General features: G+C 54.4%; 1 protein-coding gene across 1 annotated transcript in view; it reads right to left on the bottom strand.

Moving 5' to 3' along the window:
* Positions 1-1,903: 1,903 nt before the first annotated feature.
* Positions 1,904-16,126, bottom strand: part of ANKRD11 (ankyrin repeat domain containing 11) — a 112,070-nt gene continuing 97,847 nt past the window's right edge. Inside the window, exons 6-13 of the mRNA XM_084294669.1 lie at positions 15,411-15,614; positions 13,800-13,942; positions 13,208-13,355; positions 5,986-12,716; positions 5,048-5,146; positions 4,800-4,943; positions 3,644-3,736; positions 1,904-3,163 (exon numbers count right to left, since the gene is read on the bottom strand). Of these exons, the coding sequence (XP_084150795.1) occupies positions 2,978-3,163; positions 3,644-3,736; positions 4,800-4,943; positions 5,048-5,146; positions 5,986-12,716; positions 13,208-13,355; positions 13,800-13,942; positions 15,411-15,614 (7,748 nt within the window). The 3' untranslated portion in view covers positions 1,904-2,977. The remainder of the gene's footprint in view (positions 3,164-3,643; positions 3,737-4,799; positions 4,944-5,047; positions 5,147-5,985; positions 12,717-13,207; positions 13,356-13,799; positions 13,943-15,410; positions 15,615-16,126) is intronic.

Here is a 16,126-nt window from a genome sequence, read left to right as displayed (position 1 = left end):
AGGTGAGGGCGCGCACGGCTCGGCTCGGCCCCTCCGCGGCACCGCCCCCCCCCCGGAGCCAGGTCCTGCCCCCTCCTTCTGGCCCCCCCCCGGGCCCGAATCCCAGCCCCGGATCCCCCCAGCCACGTCCCGACCCCTGTGCGCCCCCCCCAAGCCCAGCCCGGGTCGCGTCCCCCTGCCCGGCTCAGCCTCCCCCTGCGCACCCCGCTTGTTCCCCGGGGGTCCGGGGGGGCCGAGAGCTGATCCGGGCTGGACAGCAGCACCCATGGGTGCTCGCGGCCCCCGCTGAGCCTCCAGGGGTTGGGGGCCCCCCAGGAGGGCTCCGGGACAAAACCCTACAAGGGGGAGCGTGGTGGGAAGGCGGAGGAAGCAGCCGAGGCCCTAAAGGAGCCTTTTTGTTTTTTCCTTAATTTCTTTGTGCCCGTTATCTCTGTGCTCCCCCCTGCGCAGCCCCGGGATGCGGCACTGGGGAGCAGCTGCAGCCGCCTCCTGCCCCTGCGGGACAGCGAGGATGGGAGTTAAAAATGGGGAGAGAAACCCAAGGTGGGTGTGCTGCTGGCGAGGCGGCCACGACACCGCTCCAGGCTGTGCCACGCAGGCTGGGGGACACGAATTATTGGGGGGACCCCAGGGGGGCTTCACCACGAGGCTCCCGACCCCCACGGGTTGCAGGGGAGCGCGTTGTGCTGTGGCTTTAGCTGGTGGATGAAAGGTCTCCGTGCTTACAGGGGGCACTTTGCAGTTATTTAATAAAGGAAAGGGCAGGGCTGGGCGTTAGCTAAAAAATCAGCTGGGCGTGAGGATGCCCCAGGCCCCGTCTCACCCCAGGGAGCAGGAGCAGCCCCCCCAGCTGGTGCCCATCGCCCACCCCAACACAGCAACCCCAGACTGGGCTGGGGACAAAACCATTTAGGATCCAGTGAGGCCACAGCACCCATAAACACTGGGGCCCTGGCCCCAGGAACCCGGTGATTCCTCGACCTGCCACAATGCTGGTGGCAGTGGGGGCTCCGTGCATGGCTGTCCCGGCACAGTGGGCGCTCCCCCGTGCTGTGTGCACCTGGCACAGCCCGAGCTGCAGTGGGAGGACTGGGGAGGACTGGGGAGGACTGGGCTGTGCCATGCCCTTGAGCCCAGCAGTGCCCTGGAGCCGCGCTGTGCTCAACTCCTCCCTGGTTCCAAAAGCAGCAGCCGAGGCGTCTGAGCCTGGAAAAACTGGAAAGAGAAAGCAAGAGGCGGGTGGGGGCAGCCAGAGAGGCGGGTGGGGGCAGCCAGGCTTCCTGCGTGCCAGGCAAGGGCGGGCGGCAGCTGCAAGCAGGGCGCAGGGGCCGTGGGAGAGGCACTTGAACCTCTCCAGCCCTGGTGCTGAGCACTTGTGCTCGAGGCCCAGCTGCCAGCAGGATGGGTTGATGTGAGCCAGGCTGCTGCCTGCAAACACCACGGCACAGACACGGGCACACAGAGCACAGAGCATGCAGTGGTGACAGCCTCACAGCGGTGCAGGGCTGGTGACAGGAGGGACAGCCAGGGCGCCGTGTGCCCCTTCCCTCCCTCACCCCTTACGGAGAGGCCCCAGGAGCAGGAGCGAATTCAGCCAACGGGGCCATGGCAGGGCCAAGGCAGTGCTGGGCTCCCCCCTTCCTGCTCCTGCTCCGAGCTCTGCAGCCCTAAAGCAGCAGCTCCTCGACTCAGAGCACCTGGCTGCACTGAAGCAGGAGCAGCACCCCGGGGTTAGGAGCCACCTGAGGTTAGGAATTGGCCTCTGGGGGTCTCTGCAGCACGAACTGAAGTCAGGGGACCTGTGTGCACAGCCCGGGTGCATCAGAGAGGCTTCCAAACACCACTGAGCACCTCCTGGCTCCTTCAGAGTGCTGCCTGGGGTGAGCTATACATACAAAGATAATTTTAATTAATTTATTTATTTCTTTACACATAACTGAAAGTGATGTTACAGTACATAAGTTATTTACAACTGTGCAGTAATGTGTTGCAAAATAAATTATCTAGAAGGCAGCAAAAGTACATTGTTAATGTATATAAAAACTGTACAGCATTTATGGGATACAATTTTTCTTTATATGAGTATTGGCTCTGTAGTGTTTTCAAGTTATGTTCTCAGAAAGAGAAACGAAATGCCCAAGATTAAAGGAAAAAAAAAATATATAAACCACATGGATTTTACTCCATTAAAAACACAGTTGGCAAAGTCCTTTCTCTGCGTCGCCACCTCCCGCCCGCCGCTGCCCCCGTGCCCCCCGGCACGCGGCGCCCGCCGCTTCCTCCGCTCTTCCCGGGCGGTGGCGAGCGGCGGCCCCGCGGCCCCCGGGCTCCTCCCGGCGCCGTCCACACCTTCAGAGCCACGTCTGCCCAACTCGGACGCTGTCTTTTGCTTCTAATTGTTTCGTTTTTTTTTTGTTGTTTTGTTTCGTTTTTGTTTCGTTTTAGACATACCCAGGATGGAACAGAAACTCAAACACCCCCCCCTCCCCCCATTGTTTCCTACTGCAGCTTCTCTGCGCGCAGATCCGCAGAGCGGTGGAAAACAGAGAGCTGGAAATCGCTGTGTTCACAAGTACATGGATCAACGTGGTTGCTGGCCCCGCTCAGCAGCTTCTGCAACACACAAATGGTGTCCTTGGCCTCCTCCCTCCACGCCTCTGCCAGTCCCGTCGCCGGTGAGTGCTCGCTGCCCGCGCGGACCGGCTGCCTCCCTGCCGCAGCAGCCGGTTGGAAAGGAGATGCGCCCCGGCCCGCTGCCCGGCGGAGCTGCCGTCAGTCCGGGAGCGAGGGACGCGCTGTGAAGAAAGTGCAATTTTTTTTTTTTCTTATTGTTTTGTTTTCTGCCGATAGCTGCTTCCTCCTCCTCTGACCAGGGATTCATCAGCAAGCGGTAAGGGTGAATGTGAGCTCGACCGCCCGACCTCGGAGGGCTTCCCGTCCTTGCCAGTTTTCAGTGATGTCTCCTGGTTTGGAACTGTCATGCCGGCAAGAGCACAAAGTCATCGTTCACGTCGACCATTGGCACATAGAACGAGGGCACCTCGTTCACGCAGAGGGATTTGTGCCCCGCGGGGTCCAGCTCCTGCACCTTCAGCTGCCACTCCATCCTTTGCACCGCGTTCAAGGCAGCAGCCTCGTGTTGCTGTCGCATGAGCAGGCACGTCTGGATGGGGGAAAATAAAAACAAGCAGAGGTGAGGGGTGAGCGGGACAGGGCAGGAAAAGCTCCCGCTGCTGGTAACACCCAGCAAAGGCTGGGGACCTGCAGGGATCACACGGAACAGCGCAGCACGTGGAGCCAGGGACACCCCACACGGCTTCATGGAAAGGGAACCAGGACTCAGGACATCAGGGAAGCCCCCACTGCTTCACAGAGGTCCCAGGACAGGATTCAATTCTTGCCATCGCTGCCCCTGAAGATGAGGAGAGAGCCCTTCCCACCAGCTGTGCTGCCCACACCATCCAGGGATGTCTGCGCCCAGCAGATTTTTGGAAACCACAAAAAACACAGCTTCCCAAAGCAGCGCCCAGCCCAGCCAAGTGAGTGTTTTGCCAGCCCCGTGGCTGGGGCCGCTGTCACCAAAAGCCTCCCTGGGGTGCTGAGCAGCAGGACCTGCTCCCAGCATCACGCCCGCGCCTCTCACCTTCATGCGGTCGTACTTGTCATCCACGTCTTGCAACCAGGAAATGAACTGTCGCGCGTTGAAACGGTCTCTGACCGATTTGTTTTCGTCTCCCTAAGCAGAAGACATCAAAAGGGAATTGCATGGAGATTTGTTTATTTTTTTTTTTTCACTTTAAACAGTCAAAGGTGTAATAGGCCATACTCAGACCCCTCTTATGGCACATGCTTGACGAAACAGGGCTGAAGAAGTAAGAAAGGAGCCTGCAGGGAGGGAGAACAGCGCGCTGCTTGCTCCCAGCTGCTCCTGCAGCCCTTGGCCAGGGGCTGCAGCCTGAGACAGACAGACAGACAGACAGACAGACAGACAGACACACAGGCACTGCTGGCTTCTGCTTTCCATGCAGGAGTCCTGTGCCAGCCCAGCACCCGCACCCGCACCGCTCCATCTCCAACTCACACCCGAGAGCACGTCGCTGGAGAAGCACAGGCACTTCGTGGCTGGGAAATGGCCAAGGGATAAATCAAGGCTCCTGGATCGAGGCTCCAGGTGACCACTGAACCCCACGATGCTGCTGCTGCCTGGGATCCCTCCTGCACTGCGGGGCTGCAGAGGGTCTGGCGGGGTGGCACAGCCGTGGCTGCGCCCCTCTGCTCTCACAGGCAGCACCCAGCACAATTGCCCAGCTCTGGCACAGAACCACATGAAAGCAGAGGAAGAAATTCCTCTTGTTCTGTGGGCTGTGCGTCAGTCTGGCCCTTCCAAAGCCGGTATTCGGATACAAGTTAATTTAATGGCTCTCTCCCTGTTATTTGGCAGGTAAAGATATCCCAGAGTGCAGTAAAATAAATCCCTCAAATGTGCAATGATCCTGATCAAGAAGGGCAGAGCGTCCTGAGACTCCCTGATAAACGTGAGCCATCTCTGCTTCTACAGAGACACGGTGCTCCCCGTGTCACCATGTTCCTGATGTGTTCCCTCCCCTGCACGCCCACCAAATGCAGCTCGAGCCCCCAGGAACCGAGCCAGCCTGGCCGAGCTGGGCACGTGCTGGGGAGGTGTTGGGCAGCGAGTCCTGCAGCTGGGAGCCATCTTTTCCATCTGGAAAAGCCCGTCAGCTCCGGGATCGTGTACAGCACCTCTGAGAGGCTCCTTCACCGCCAAGACAGGCACTGACCTGATTTTCTAGAGGCATGTTGTAGACCTCGGAGTCCAGCAGCATGGTGCAGGCGCTGAAGGGCACCGCCTGGTTTGCGATAGTCCTCGCTGCCCGACAGTGAACTCTCAAAATCTCCTGCTCGCAGGAGACGATGAGCTTCTCCTGGGGAGAGCAAACAGAGCAGTGAGCGTGGCAGCCTGGGTTTCCCCAGCAAAGGAAATTCAGGACCCGTTCCCAAGCAGGGACTCCTCGGAGCGCTGCCTTACCCGCTCTATGCTGTGCTGGAGCCGCAGCTTCCCCCTGACGGCCTCCTGCTGCTTGAAGAGCTCCTTCAGGGGCTCCGCGAGCGACGGTGGCGGGGCGATCTGCGGGCAGACAGCACGGGGTTAGGGCTGGGGGTACGGCAGCTCCCGGCACGGCCACGAGCAAGGGCATGCAGGTAGAGCACGTCCAACCAAGGGGGTGAGACTGCCAGAGAAACACCGGCAGGAGCAGAAGGGACCGCGGGCTACAACCACCACGGTGCTGTGGCAGGCAAATTGGGGCTGAACTCATGCAAAGAGTAACCCACGCTCGGGCTGCACCGCTGCTCTCAACGGGCAGCACGAATCCTGCCAGACCTGGGTATCTCATAGGGGCTGCAGCAGGGAGGAGAGCAGGGCCTGACCCTCCTCCTCCAGCCAGAGCCCGGATTTATGGCTGCAGCACCGAGTTTATTGATGCACCTGTGTCTGCAAGGCCCATTCATGCGGCACAGCAGCGAGACACAGATCCCACTGCCACGGAGTGAGGGCTATCGGCAAGTCAAATATCGGGGCTGGGTAAAAGGGAGGCAGGAGTTAAGGGCAGCTCTCTTTTTCCTGCAGTCTCCTAGGTTCTTTATCCAGTTACTGCGCTGCCTGTAAAAGCAATTTTGCCTTCTGGCCTCAAACCCAGCGGATTCATATAAACTCGCTCTAAAGCCCGAACAAACCTCAGGTTCCTAAGCACAGCCTAAGGTCTCCTCTGCAAAAACACATCTCAGAGGATGCATTTACCACGCAGCCATCCACTTAGCGAGGCTTGAGGCTTGGTTTTGCCATCGTGAGCACGCGCCCTGGGTGCACGAGGGGACAAGCTGGCTGTGCTCGTGGCAGCAAGGGAGGGCAGAGCCCCCGACGCTGTGCTTTAAACCACCTGCTGCAGAAGCAGGGAGGCGACTCACCACTGGGATGTGGAGCTTGCTGAGGGGCTTGCCATCCAACAGGTAGGAGCCCGTGTAGGTGACGTACTCAGCGTAGCACTGAGGAGCTTGGGGAGTAATGTAGCAGAGGATTTTCCGCTTCTCTTCAATCTTTTTCCTGATCTGGAGGTACTCGAAGTAGGGGTTGGATCTGTCGCTGTGGTAAGGTTCGATGTCGTCCAATTTTATAGCGTCTACGATAGCTGCCAGAGTTTGCTGTATCATCTCCCGGGTCTGCTGGGTGGACGTGTTGATCTGCTGCTGCAGCTGCTGGTTGGAGCGCTGGAACCTGCGTTTGCGCGGGTGCTGAGTCTGGGAATCGTCCTCCTCCGTAATGCGGCCTTTGGCACGCGTGGCAGGCGCAGAAACAGGAGGAAATTCCTTCTCAGAAGACGCGGCGTTCTGCTTGTTTTGGTTGGCGAGCATCTGAGCCCGGTTCCTGGTAATCCGCTGAGGAATCTCTTCTATTTTGGGCGGTTTGGGAGCTTCTGCTACCGGTTTTTGTACCGGTTCAACAATTTCTGCTTGCGCGTTCCCTGGAGGCGCGTCGGGCTGGGAGGAAGAGACTTGGCTCCCCGCGCGTGCCGCGGCGCTCTCCGGCACGGCGCTGCCCTCGGCGCTGGCCGCGGGCGGGGGGCAGGCCTGGGAGCTGCTGTCCGGCGCCCCGCCGGAGGAGGACAGCTCCTCCTGCACCGCCTCCACCTCCTTGCTCTCAGCCTGAGCAGACTCCGACGAGGTCGGCTGGAGAGGCTGCGCTTCTGCGTCCTCCCCACCTTTCTCCTCAGCTCCGCTCACCGCTTCCGAGGTGGCCTCCTGCGCCGCCGCCTCCGATTTCTGCTCCTCCGCCTGTGGCTCTGCTTCCAGCGGCAGGGCAGCGGCTGCCTGGCTGCCCGGGGGCTCCTCTGCGTCCCCAGCAGCTACCGCAGGCGCGCCGGCTTTGATGACGCCGGCGCTGGTTTCTGAAGCTGTCACCGGGCTTTCTTCCACTGGTTCCGCCTCGGCCATCTCCGTCTCCGCCACGTCCTTGGGCTGCAGCGGCAGCTCCGGCAGCGAGAAGGGGCCGAGGTCCAAATCATCTTCGTTGTTGGTGAACGGATCGGGCCACGTCACCGCCTCCTCTGTGTTTGCCGGGGCGGCGGTGTTGTTTTCCAAATAGTTGTTCTCTGGCGCGCTAACAGCTTCTGCCTGAGGTTCTGCTGGCACACAGGGGGGCTCCGGAGGTATCTCGGGTGCTTCCTCTGGAAGAGGCTTGCAGTTATTGAAGAACGTGTCTAACCTCGTGGGGGACATGTACGGTGCTTGCTCTTCAGCATTCGCTATTTCCCCTGGCACCGCTTCCTCAGCATCTTCCTTGACTTCATCGAGCCCCGGCTCGGACACTGACAGAGGGTAAGAAATCGGAGAAACGGGGTAGGACGTGTCTGTGGGAATGAAGGCTACTGGTGGAGGATGAATCGGCTCTAGGGAACAGAGCGGAGGCTTGGGGGACTCGGAAAACCTCTGGGGAGATTTCATCAGAAGCTCTGAGCCCATGGACCAGGTGACAGAGTGCTCGGCTGCGTTAGCCATCAGGCTGGGAGGCATCGCGGCCTCGGGGTTTCTGGCAGGAGGGTTATCCCAGTCTATGTTGTTTTGTTCTGGTATACCCGAACTGAAATGGTTTTCCTCGATTGGTGGCAGGTAGGTGGGTTCTGGGGGCATGATGGAGGCGGTCGCCTGCTGCTCCTCCGTGGTGTCCAACGGCATGCCGAGGTCGGGGGGAAGAGCACTTTCTACCGAAGGAGCCAGCAGTTCGTCTCTGTGCGAAGGGGAGGATTTTGCTTGTAAACCAGAAAAGACACTTTCAGGAGACTGGGCGACTCCGCTGACAGCCCCTGGAGGACAGTGCAAAGCCTCCACTTTTGGCGACGAAACCCCGTAATCCGGTGAGTAATACCCAGGGGACAGACACTGGAACTTCTCGGTGGGAACAGAAGGAAGGGGAACTTTTTCCTCCATTAAATGCTGCACCGGAGAGTCATAATTTGATGTCGCCGGGACGCTTTGCTGCCTGAAAAATTTATCTCCAACGGTGAACTCTTCCTCGGGCGCCCTTCTGATATCGACAGAGATGGAGCGATACAGGTTCGTGGAGGGTATGGTGCGGGTCGGGGTCTGACTCGGGTTCTCGGGGAGGCCACCCGAAACGTTGGCGTATCTGTCAAAGAAGGATGGAGAACAGGCGTTCATGGACATGGTGGATATGGGCAGCGAGTGCTGCGAGTCCGCACACTCGAACATCAGGTCCGTGTAGTCCTCGTTGCTGCACGAAGGAGTCCTGGGCGTCTGCATCACCTCCTCGTAGCTCGGGCACGACACGACGGATGCCGGGGTTGGGACGCCCGTCGGCCGGTTCTGATCCGGCCGGGGGGAGGCCGGGAGGATCTCCTTCAGCTGAGGGCCCGTGATCCAGTCCTTGGAGTCCGTGCCCACAGCGGGTTGGGTCTTGTTTTCTGGTGACAGGATGGGGGTCAGCGGGCCCAGCTCCTTGAGCTTCTTGTCCTTGAGCTGGGTGTCCAGCGTTAATGGCTTCTTCGTTGCCAGATCCAGACTCCTCTTGCGAACATCTTCCGAGCTTTTAATTTTGTCCTTCAGCTTGGGGTCTCCGGACCTGTGTCTCATTTTCTCCATTTGCTTCATCCTCTCCTTGTGCCTTTTGTGGCGCTCCTCGATTTCCAGGTCCTTCTGGCTCAGCATCCTCTCGAAGCTGGTCATCATCAGGTCACCGTCTCCCAGCAGCTTCTCCCTGGGCCTGGCATCCTTCTTGCCGCTGTCTTTGGAAAGGGTTATTTTTTCATTGCCGTTGCTTATTTTTATTGACTCCGATTTGTCTTTCTCTTGGTTCTCCTTGAGCTTCTCCTTGAGTTTGGTTTCACCGAATTTGAGGTTTTCCTCCTTTGACTTGTCCTTGAAGGTGGTAACTTGAGGACTGTCCTTCTCTTTAAGTGTTGACTTTGGCTCGTCTTTGTGATGCTTGAAGAAGCCATCTGTGTGTTTGTCTCTGTGCTTTTCCTTTTCCTCCTTCCATTTCTCCTTGTGTTTATCTCGCTTCTTTTTCTCTTTAGCTGTGCTGATGGCGCTGGAACCATAAGTCTTTTCTTTTTCCGCCTTCTTTGACAGCTCTCTTTCAGAATCATTTTTGTCTTTCTTTTCAGAAAATAAGTAATCAATGCTTTTCTCTGGTTCCTCATCAGGCTCTGCCTTCATGTTGTAGGAAGTGCTAAAAGCCTCCCCATCCACAGAGAAATCTTTTTCATAATGACTGGAGTCCTTTCTGCTACTGGAGTCCTTAAATTCATCTGATTTTTCCTTTTTCTCTGTCTTTTCCTTCTTTGCTTTTTCTTTCTCGTGGCTTTTCTTTGATGAAGATGAGGAATGCCGGTGTCGCTCCTTCTCCTTGAGTTTGTCCTGCAAGCAGGGTAACGGGAGGGCGTCCTTGAACTTTTCTTCAGAGGCATCGGTAAGAGAGAGATTCGAAGACTCGAAGAGGCTGGTCAGTCCCGGCTCCTGTCCTCTGTCTGTGAAGCTGTCAGAAGAGATCTCGCTGATTTTGTCGTTGGAGTCGTCCCTGTAGTCGTTCAGAGCCTCCTCCTCCAATTTTTCCAACAGGCTCTTCTCTGACTCTCCCCCTTTCGAAGACTTTTTCTCTTTGGAATGCTCCTTATCCAGCTTCTCCTTATGCTTGTTCTTCACCTTGTCATCACTGGCATGCTTCTTCTCAACCTTTTCCGGGAGCTTTTGCTTGTTCTTCTTCTCTTGGTTGGAATCTATGGATGTTCTGTCTTTCCTGTCTTTGTACTTCTCCGAGGAATCCTTCTCTTTCTTGTCTTTGTGTTTTTCAAAGGAATTCTTCTCCTTCTTCTCCTTCCCCCCTTCCGATGTTCCTTTGTCCTTCTTCTTCTCCTTGGAGTCCTTATCTTTCTGCTTCTCTCCCGAGTGCTGCCGGTCGGAGGAGTACTTGCGGTGTTTCTCGGGGTACAGCTCCTTCTCAGCCGCTGCGCCCTCGTCCTTCTCCTGCAGGCTGTCCAGCCGGTGCATTTCGCCCCCAACGGATTCGCTGACTTTGAACCCAGTCAGGCTGTAATCATCCCTCTCGTCTTCGCTTTCGTCTGTGAAGATGTCCGCGATGCTGTACCAGCTCTTCTCCTTGCCTTTCTTCTCATCCTTTTTCTCGGAGAAGTCCTCTCGATCCACAAAGTTTTTCTCCTTCTTCTCTTTGACCTGGTCGAAGGAACTCTTCCTTTCTTTGTCTTTGCTGTGCAGGTCTTTGTATTTTTCCTTACTTTCCTTTTTCTCTTTGAAACCCTTTTCGAGTTCTTTGTCTTTTGGGATTTTCTCCGGTGCAGCTTTTTCACTTTTCTCCTTGTCGCCTTCTTTGGATTTTTCCTTGTACTTCTCTGGCTTCACTTTTTCTTTTTTTTCCTTGTCGGGAGCATCTTTCTTCTCCTTTTCCTTCCCAGAATGGTGCCGCTCCCAACTCTCCAGGGTTTTGCCACTGAACTCAGCATCAGACTTGTCCTTGAAGAAGGTTTCACAGCCATATTCTTTGAAGTCATCTCGATAGGGCTCCTCCTGCTTTGTTTTACTGTCTTTCCGGTCTTTAGAGCCATCAGAGGAATCTTTTCTGTCTTTGTTGGTTTCACCTGTATCTTTTTCTTTCCTCTCCTTGACACTCTCTGCAGAATCCTTCCTCTTCTTGTCCTTTTCAGGCAAATAGCTAGGAGCAGCTTTGTGTCTTTCTGTTTGGTCCTTTTTCTTGTCGGAGCTTTTGTCCACATAGTCTCTGTCCTTCTTCTTTAAGAAAGCGTCCTTTTCATTACGCTTCTCGTTGTATTCCTTCTTCTCCTTCGTTTTGTTTTCCTTTTTCTTGTCTTTAATTTCCTCTTTCACCGGCTCTATGATTAGTTTTGCCACGGTGTCATTTTTAATCTCCCTGAAATCTGTGACCGGAGAATCCCAGCTATCCTCGCCTTTGAAATCGAAGGAGGAATCAGAAGACAAGTCTGAAAACCACCTCTCTTGCTGATCATCCGAGAGGCTGAACTTTGTGTCCTCGCTTTCGGGAAATTGGTTTTTGTTATTAAACTCATCAAAGCCAGACTCATCCCTGTACATTTTTTCTTTTTTGCATTTTTCCTTCTCTTCCTTGAAGGATTTTTCTTTCTCTAGTTTAGCAACTTTCTCCTCTTTCAGCTCATTCTTCTTTTCAGATTTTGACTGCTTGTCCTTTGACTTCTTCTTTCTCTCCTCCTTGTGTATTCTTGGCTTCTCCTCTTTGGGAGACTTCTCCTTTACAGGTTTCTCTTTTTCTGATTTACTCAATCCTTCTCTGAAGGATTTGCTCATGTCTTTACTACCCTCTTTGACTTTTCTTAATGATTTCTCCTCTTTAGAGGATTTTCCAGTCTCATCTTTAAACAACCACTCTTTCTCCTCCCCTTTACCTTTGGGGAGTTTTTCTTCCTTCTTACAGTGTTCTCGCTCATGCTTTAACACTTTCAATTTGTTTTCGACTGGATTTTCTGTCTCTACTATCAAGCCTTTCTCAGGCTTTTGTTTAGAGTCCTCAAACTCAAAAGAAAAAGTTTTGATTATTTTAATGTCTTGGCTGATGGGACACTGTCCCTTCTCCTTGTTTTTATGTTTATGTTTTGTTTTATGTTTTTTAACAACCTTCCCCTCCTTGTCCAGCTTTGGAATTGCTCCATCCACATTGCTATGGAATGAATTCTTTTTCTCAGAAACAGTGTTGTGTGGGTTGTTTTTCTTTTTGTGCTCTGGTTTCTTCCTGACTGGCTTTAGCGACTCTAAGCTCGAATCCTCGGACGAGTAGTCTGACTCGCTCGTCAGCCTCGTCCTTGTGGAGTCCGATAAGGAACTGACGTCTGACCAAGCTGGAGAAGATATGGTTTTCCAATTGTCCGTCCTCCAGTGCTTGGAGTGCTGTTCTGTAAGATTAGGATTATGTTTCTGGGAGCCTAAACTCCCATGAGAAGAGGTCGATGAGGCAGACAGAGAGTTAAACAAGGAGGATTCTTTTAGCACTAGCCTGGAGTCCTTTACACAGCTAGAGCTCTGAAGAGAGTCTCTGTCATCCTCCTCACTCTCCACGTTTTCACTCTCTGATTCAGAGGAACAAAATTTGTCATTTTTTTTGCCAAATCGAACCTCTTTGCTTTTCGTCTCCTTCTTCCGCTTCTTTTTTACTTTGCTTTTCTCCTTCTGCGGCTTTGTGCTGGCAGGCTCTCGAATCTTGCTGCTGGGCAATATCGAGTGGGTCGTAAGTCGCAGCTTCTCCCCCGTCCCCACAGCAACGCTGGTCTCCTCCTCGTCCGAGCTGTCCGACAGGATGCGGTGGGCAGCTTTCTTTGGTGTAATTGTGTTATTTTTAGTATAAGTTTTCACTTCCATTTTGGGTATGGAAATGAAACTGTTTGCTTTAGTCTCTTTTCTGTAATCCTTTTTCAGCAAATGTTTGTCATCGACTGGCGGGACCCGGTCCTGTTCATCGTCCTCATCAAATTCATACTCATCCTTCACCGGGGTGATGGTTTTGGGGGGCTCCTGGGCCTTGGGCTTGTGCTTCAAACCCTTCTCGAACTCTGAGTCTGTGTTATTGCCATCAACAGAGCTGGAGGGAGCGAAGGACGGGGCATCCTCCTCTTCTGACGTCTCTGCAGAGGGCGAAAAACAACGCGTTAAGGCCTGCAAGGAGCCCTGCCACCCCTTTCCTCCCCCAGCCTTTGCTCAGCTTGCAGCTGCCAGCCCGAAACGCCGAGCTGAAAGACCTCTTAGGGAACAGTCAGCCCCTCTCAGCCCTGCGAGGCGTGCTCCTGAGAATATCCAGCATGGAGCAAGGGAAAAACTTTCTAACAGGATTATGACTGCAAATAGGGTAAGGCCAAGACTCCCCATAAGACAGGAACGTTTCCTCCAATTAGCACTAATGAAGCCTGTGATGTTTCCCACCTGGCTCAGGCACAACAGCGGCACCGGCGCAGGGCAGGCGCCTGCAGTGCAGCTACAGCTGGGCTCCTGACTGTGACAGCAGCATGCAGATACTCTGAAAACAGCCTAAATTCCCTGTCCTCCTAACGTCTCTGTACTAACAGACAGCTGCAGGCCACAGACATCGCTCCTACGTGCACAAAAAGGTCAGCCTCACCTGTTGAGCTCTCTTCGCTGGAGGGGTACGTCGTCTTCCCCAGGAGCAGATTGACCATGGTGGGAGAATTAGCTACTTTTAAAGGTGTCTCCCCCTTCCTGTTGCTTTGATGAGGATTCCCTCCATAATGCAACAACAATTTCACCACCTGGAAATGGAAATAGAGACTTTAAGTGTTTGTAAAGATCTACCGAATCTGTTGGGGTGTTTTCGGTAATCTTTCACATATAACAAAACAAAAAGGGGACATGCTCAAGCTGGAGAGCAGCCTGCTGACAGCCACAGGACAAGCCCTGTGGCACTAACAGACATCGATGAGAAGACAAAGGCCAGCAACATGAATCAATTTGGGCAGGAAAACACGGAGAAGAACCAGCTGCAAAGCCATGCACTCTCCCTGTGCTCCAGAACGAACTCTTGTGCAAGTACAATGCTGAGCAGTACGGGGGCAGGAGGTTCTCACCGCTACACTGCTATCAGCAGCAAACCATAACAAAACAACCAGAATCTCTGCACTCGCACAGGTGGCTGCTTGGCACACGAGAAGGAAAAGGTCATTGAAAGAGAGCCGTGGAATCCAGCCACAACCAACCTTGAAGTGCCCGTTGTTGGCTGCGTCGTGCAGCGGGGTGTCGTCGTCCAACCCCTTGGTGTTGACTTCTGCGCCTGCAGCCAGCAACTGCTTTGCCACGTCGTAGTATCCCCGGTTGCATGCCTCGTGCAACGCCGTCCAGCCTGCAAGCAAACAGACACCGAGAGGTGGGCATCACCTTCATGGAGAGGGTCAGAGACAGAGAAAAGCAACTTCCATCCACCACGGCTGCCTGCGCCAGGAGCCTGCAGCCCGGCCCTGCAGCTCGGGGAGCTCTGCAGGACCAGCCCCACCTTCCCCTTGGGGTGCACCACGGGCAGTCAGACCGTCTGCTAGAAATGGCACAGCCCTGGCAAACCCGAGGGCGAAGTTCTGGCTAGGAAATTGGGAGGCTTGCTGATGCCGTGTGGGAGCCAGGTCTCAAATCCCTTCCCCTTCCAACTTGTCTGGAAGAGAAACACGGCCTCCTACAGCAGGGCTGAGTTCCGAGCTACAGACACTGCCCCGGAGCATCCCCCACACAGACCTACCAAATATTTTCTGCGTGCTTTCCAAAGCAAGCAGCCATGCCACCAAAAAACAGGCCCTGATCTCGGAGAGAAACCAAACAGCCCATCTCCACAGTAACAGCGGCTCTCGTTCTCAAACAAACCCCTGAAGAACACGGGATGCAGTATTTTATCATGTTCAAACAGACTATTTTTAAGCAGGAGCTGTTTTGAAGTTTCCCAGCAAAGGCGCGCGGCTCCTTGGGTGTTTTGCTGATAGCGCCGTGGGAGCGCGCCCGTTACCTTCACCGGGAGCACGAGCAGGGGGCACCTGTGCCCGGAATTAATCACAGCTGATACCTCCGTCTAGCGCTGGCATTAATCACCCAGGCAGAGGAACACGCACAGCTATTTATAGCCAAAAAATCGTGCAAAGGGAACAGCAAAGAGCAAAGCCGAGCTCTCGGACGTGCCGGAAGAGAGGCTGCCTCGTGCTAATTTATCCCCCTCGTTAGTGCAGGAGCGGTGTTGGTTCCTCTCAGCAGCACCCCACATTCAGTATTTAAACCCAGGCAGCTGACAGCATCGCCATTTGATTCCGGATCGCCGACTCCACAAACCCAGTGTTTTCATGTCTTTATGCACGTTTGTTACGTTTTAAGTTAAAAAAAAAAAAAGAGCTAAAACAGCCTTTGCAAATCCTCCTCCAGACTTCTCAGGTATCACGTGTGTGGAACAAGAAATGGCCCAGAGGGTCCTGGTCCCACTGCAGAGCACGGAGCCACGAGAGCCCCGGGGGGAGCAGGGATCCGCACCCCCAGCCCGGCAGGAGCAGGGTGGGTGCAGCCAGGACAGCCCTGAGACTTCAGCTGCTGAGTTCCAACACAGAAGCAGATGTTTTCCAAAGATTTTTTACTCTTAGAAATCTGTAGTTTCCTTTTTTTAAAGGACAGCAAGACGTTTTCCTCCCCTAAAGGCAAATTCATTGGTTTTGGATAATCTCTCCTTTCCAAGTAGCGAACCTGTGTGGTAAGGAAACAGCTTCCCCTGGCAGGAGCCACTCTGTGGGTGGCACATCCAACCCGAGGGCAAAGGGCAGAGCTCCTGGTGCGGGGCTGCTTACCTGCAAAGTCTTTCACATTGACATCCGCACCCTCGATGATGAGCTCCTTGATGCGCCGGGCATCTCCTCGGATGGCAGCTCGATGCAGCCGAGTCTCTCCTCGCTCGTTTCTCTTATTTACTTTATCTTTGGTTTTGGAGGCAGAGTTAGGAGTTCCCTTCTGACAAACTGTGGACTGAGAGGGATGCTTTGGTGTTGTGTCAACTGCGAGGAGGAGAGAACAGAGTCAGAAGTGCAGCTCAGAGCAAGACCTAAACCCTTAGAGGGAGCTGTTGCAACGCGTTTCATCTCGCCTCTCCACCAAAACGCTCTCCAGAAGGCACCGAGAGTTAACAGCCTCTGAAGTTGATGTGAAGACAGAGGAAAGCCTGTGTGTGTGTAATACAGATATTAATTGCAGGCTGCCAAAGCCCGCTGGAGAGAACTGCAGTCCTTGCAAAGACTGTAGGCAATCCCATGATTTAGGAGTAGACAATGCAGCTCCTTACCCTAAAACCTCATTTCCTAAGGGAAGTGGCCTTTTACCAAGCGCATGTGAGGTCTGACAGCCTTGGGAGGGGAGCGCATTTTCTGGGAACAGCTGAATGCTCTGAAGACTACACAGCTTTTTGCTGGTTTTCAAGTAAGAGCAACATAAGCAGCTAGATTTGCGTTAAGAACAACAAAACAGGCGGCTAAAAGCTGCAGCGTGTGTGTGTAGGACGCAGATGTACACA

The sequence above is a fragment of the Netta rufina genome (assembly GCF_964035555.1).
Source record: "Netta rufina genome assembly, chromosome: 13".
Lineage (NCBI taxonomy): Eukaryota > Metazoa > Chordata > Aves > Anseriformes > Anatidae > Netta > Netta rufina.
This window is presented reverse-complemented; position numbering and strand designations above follow the sequence as displayed.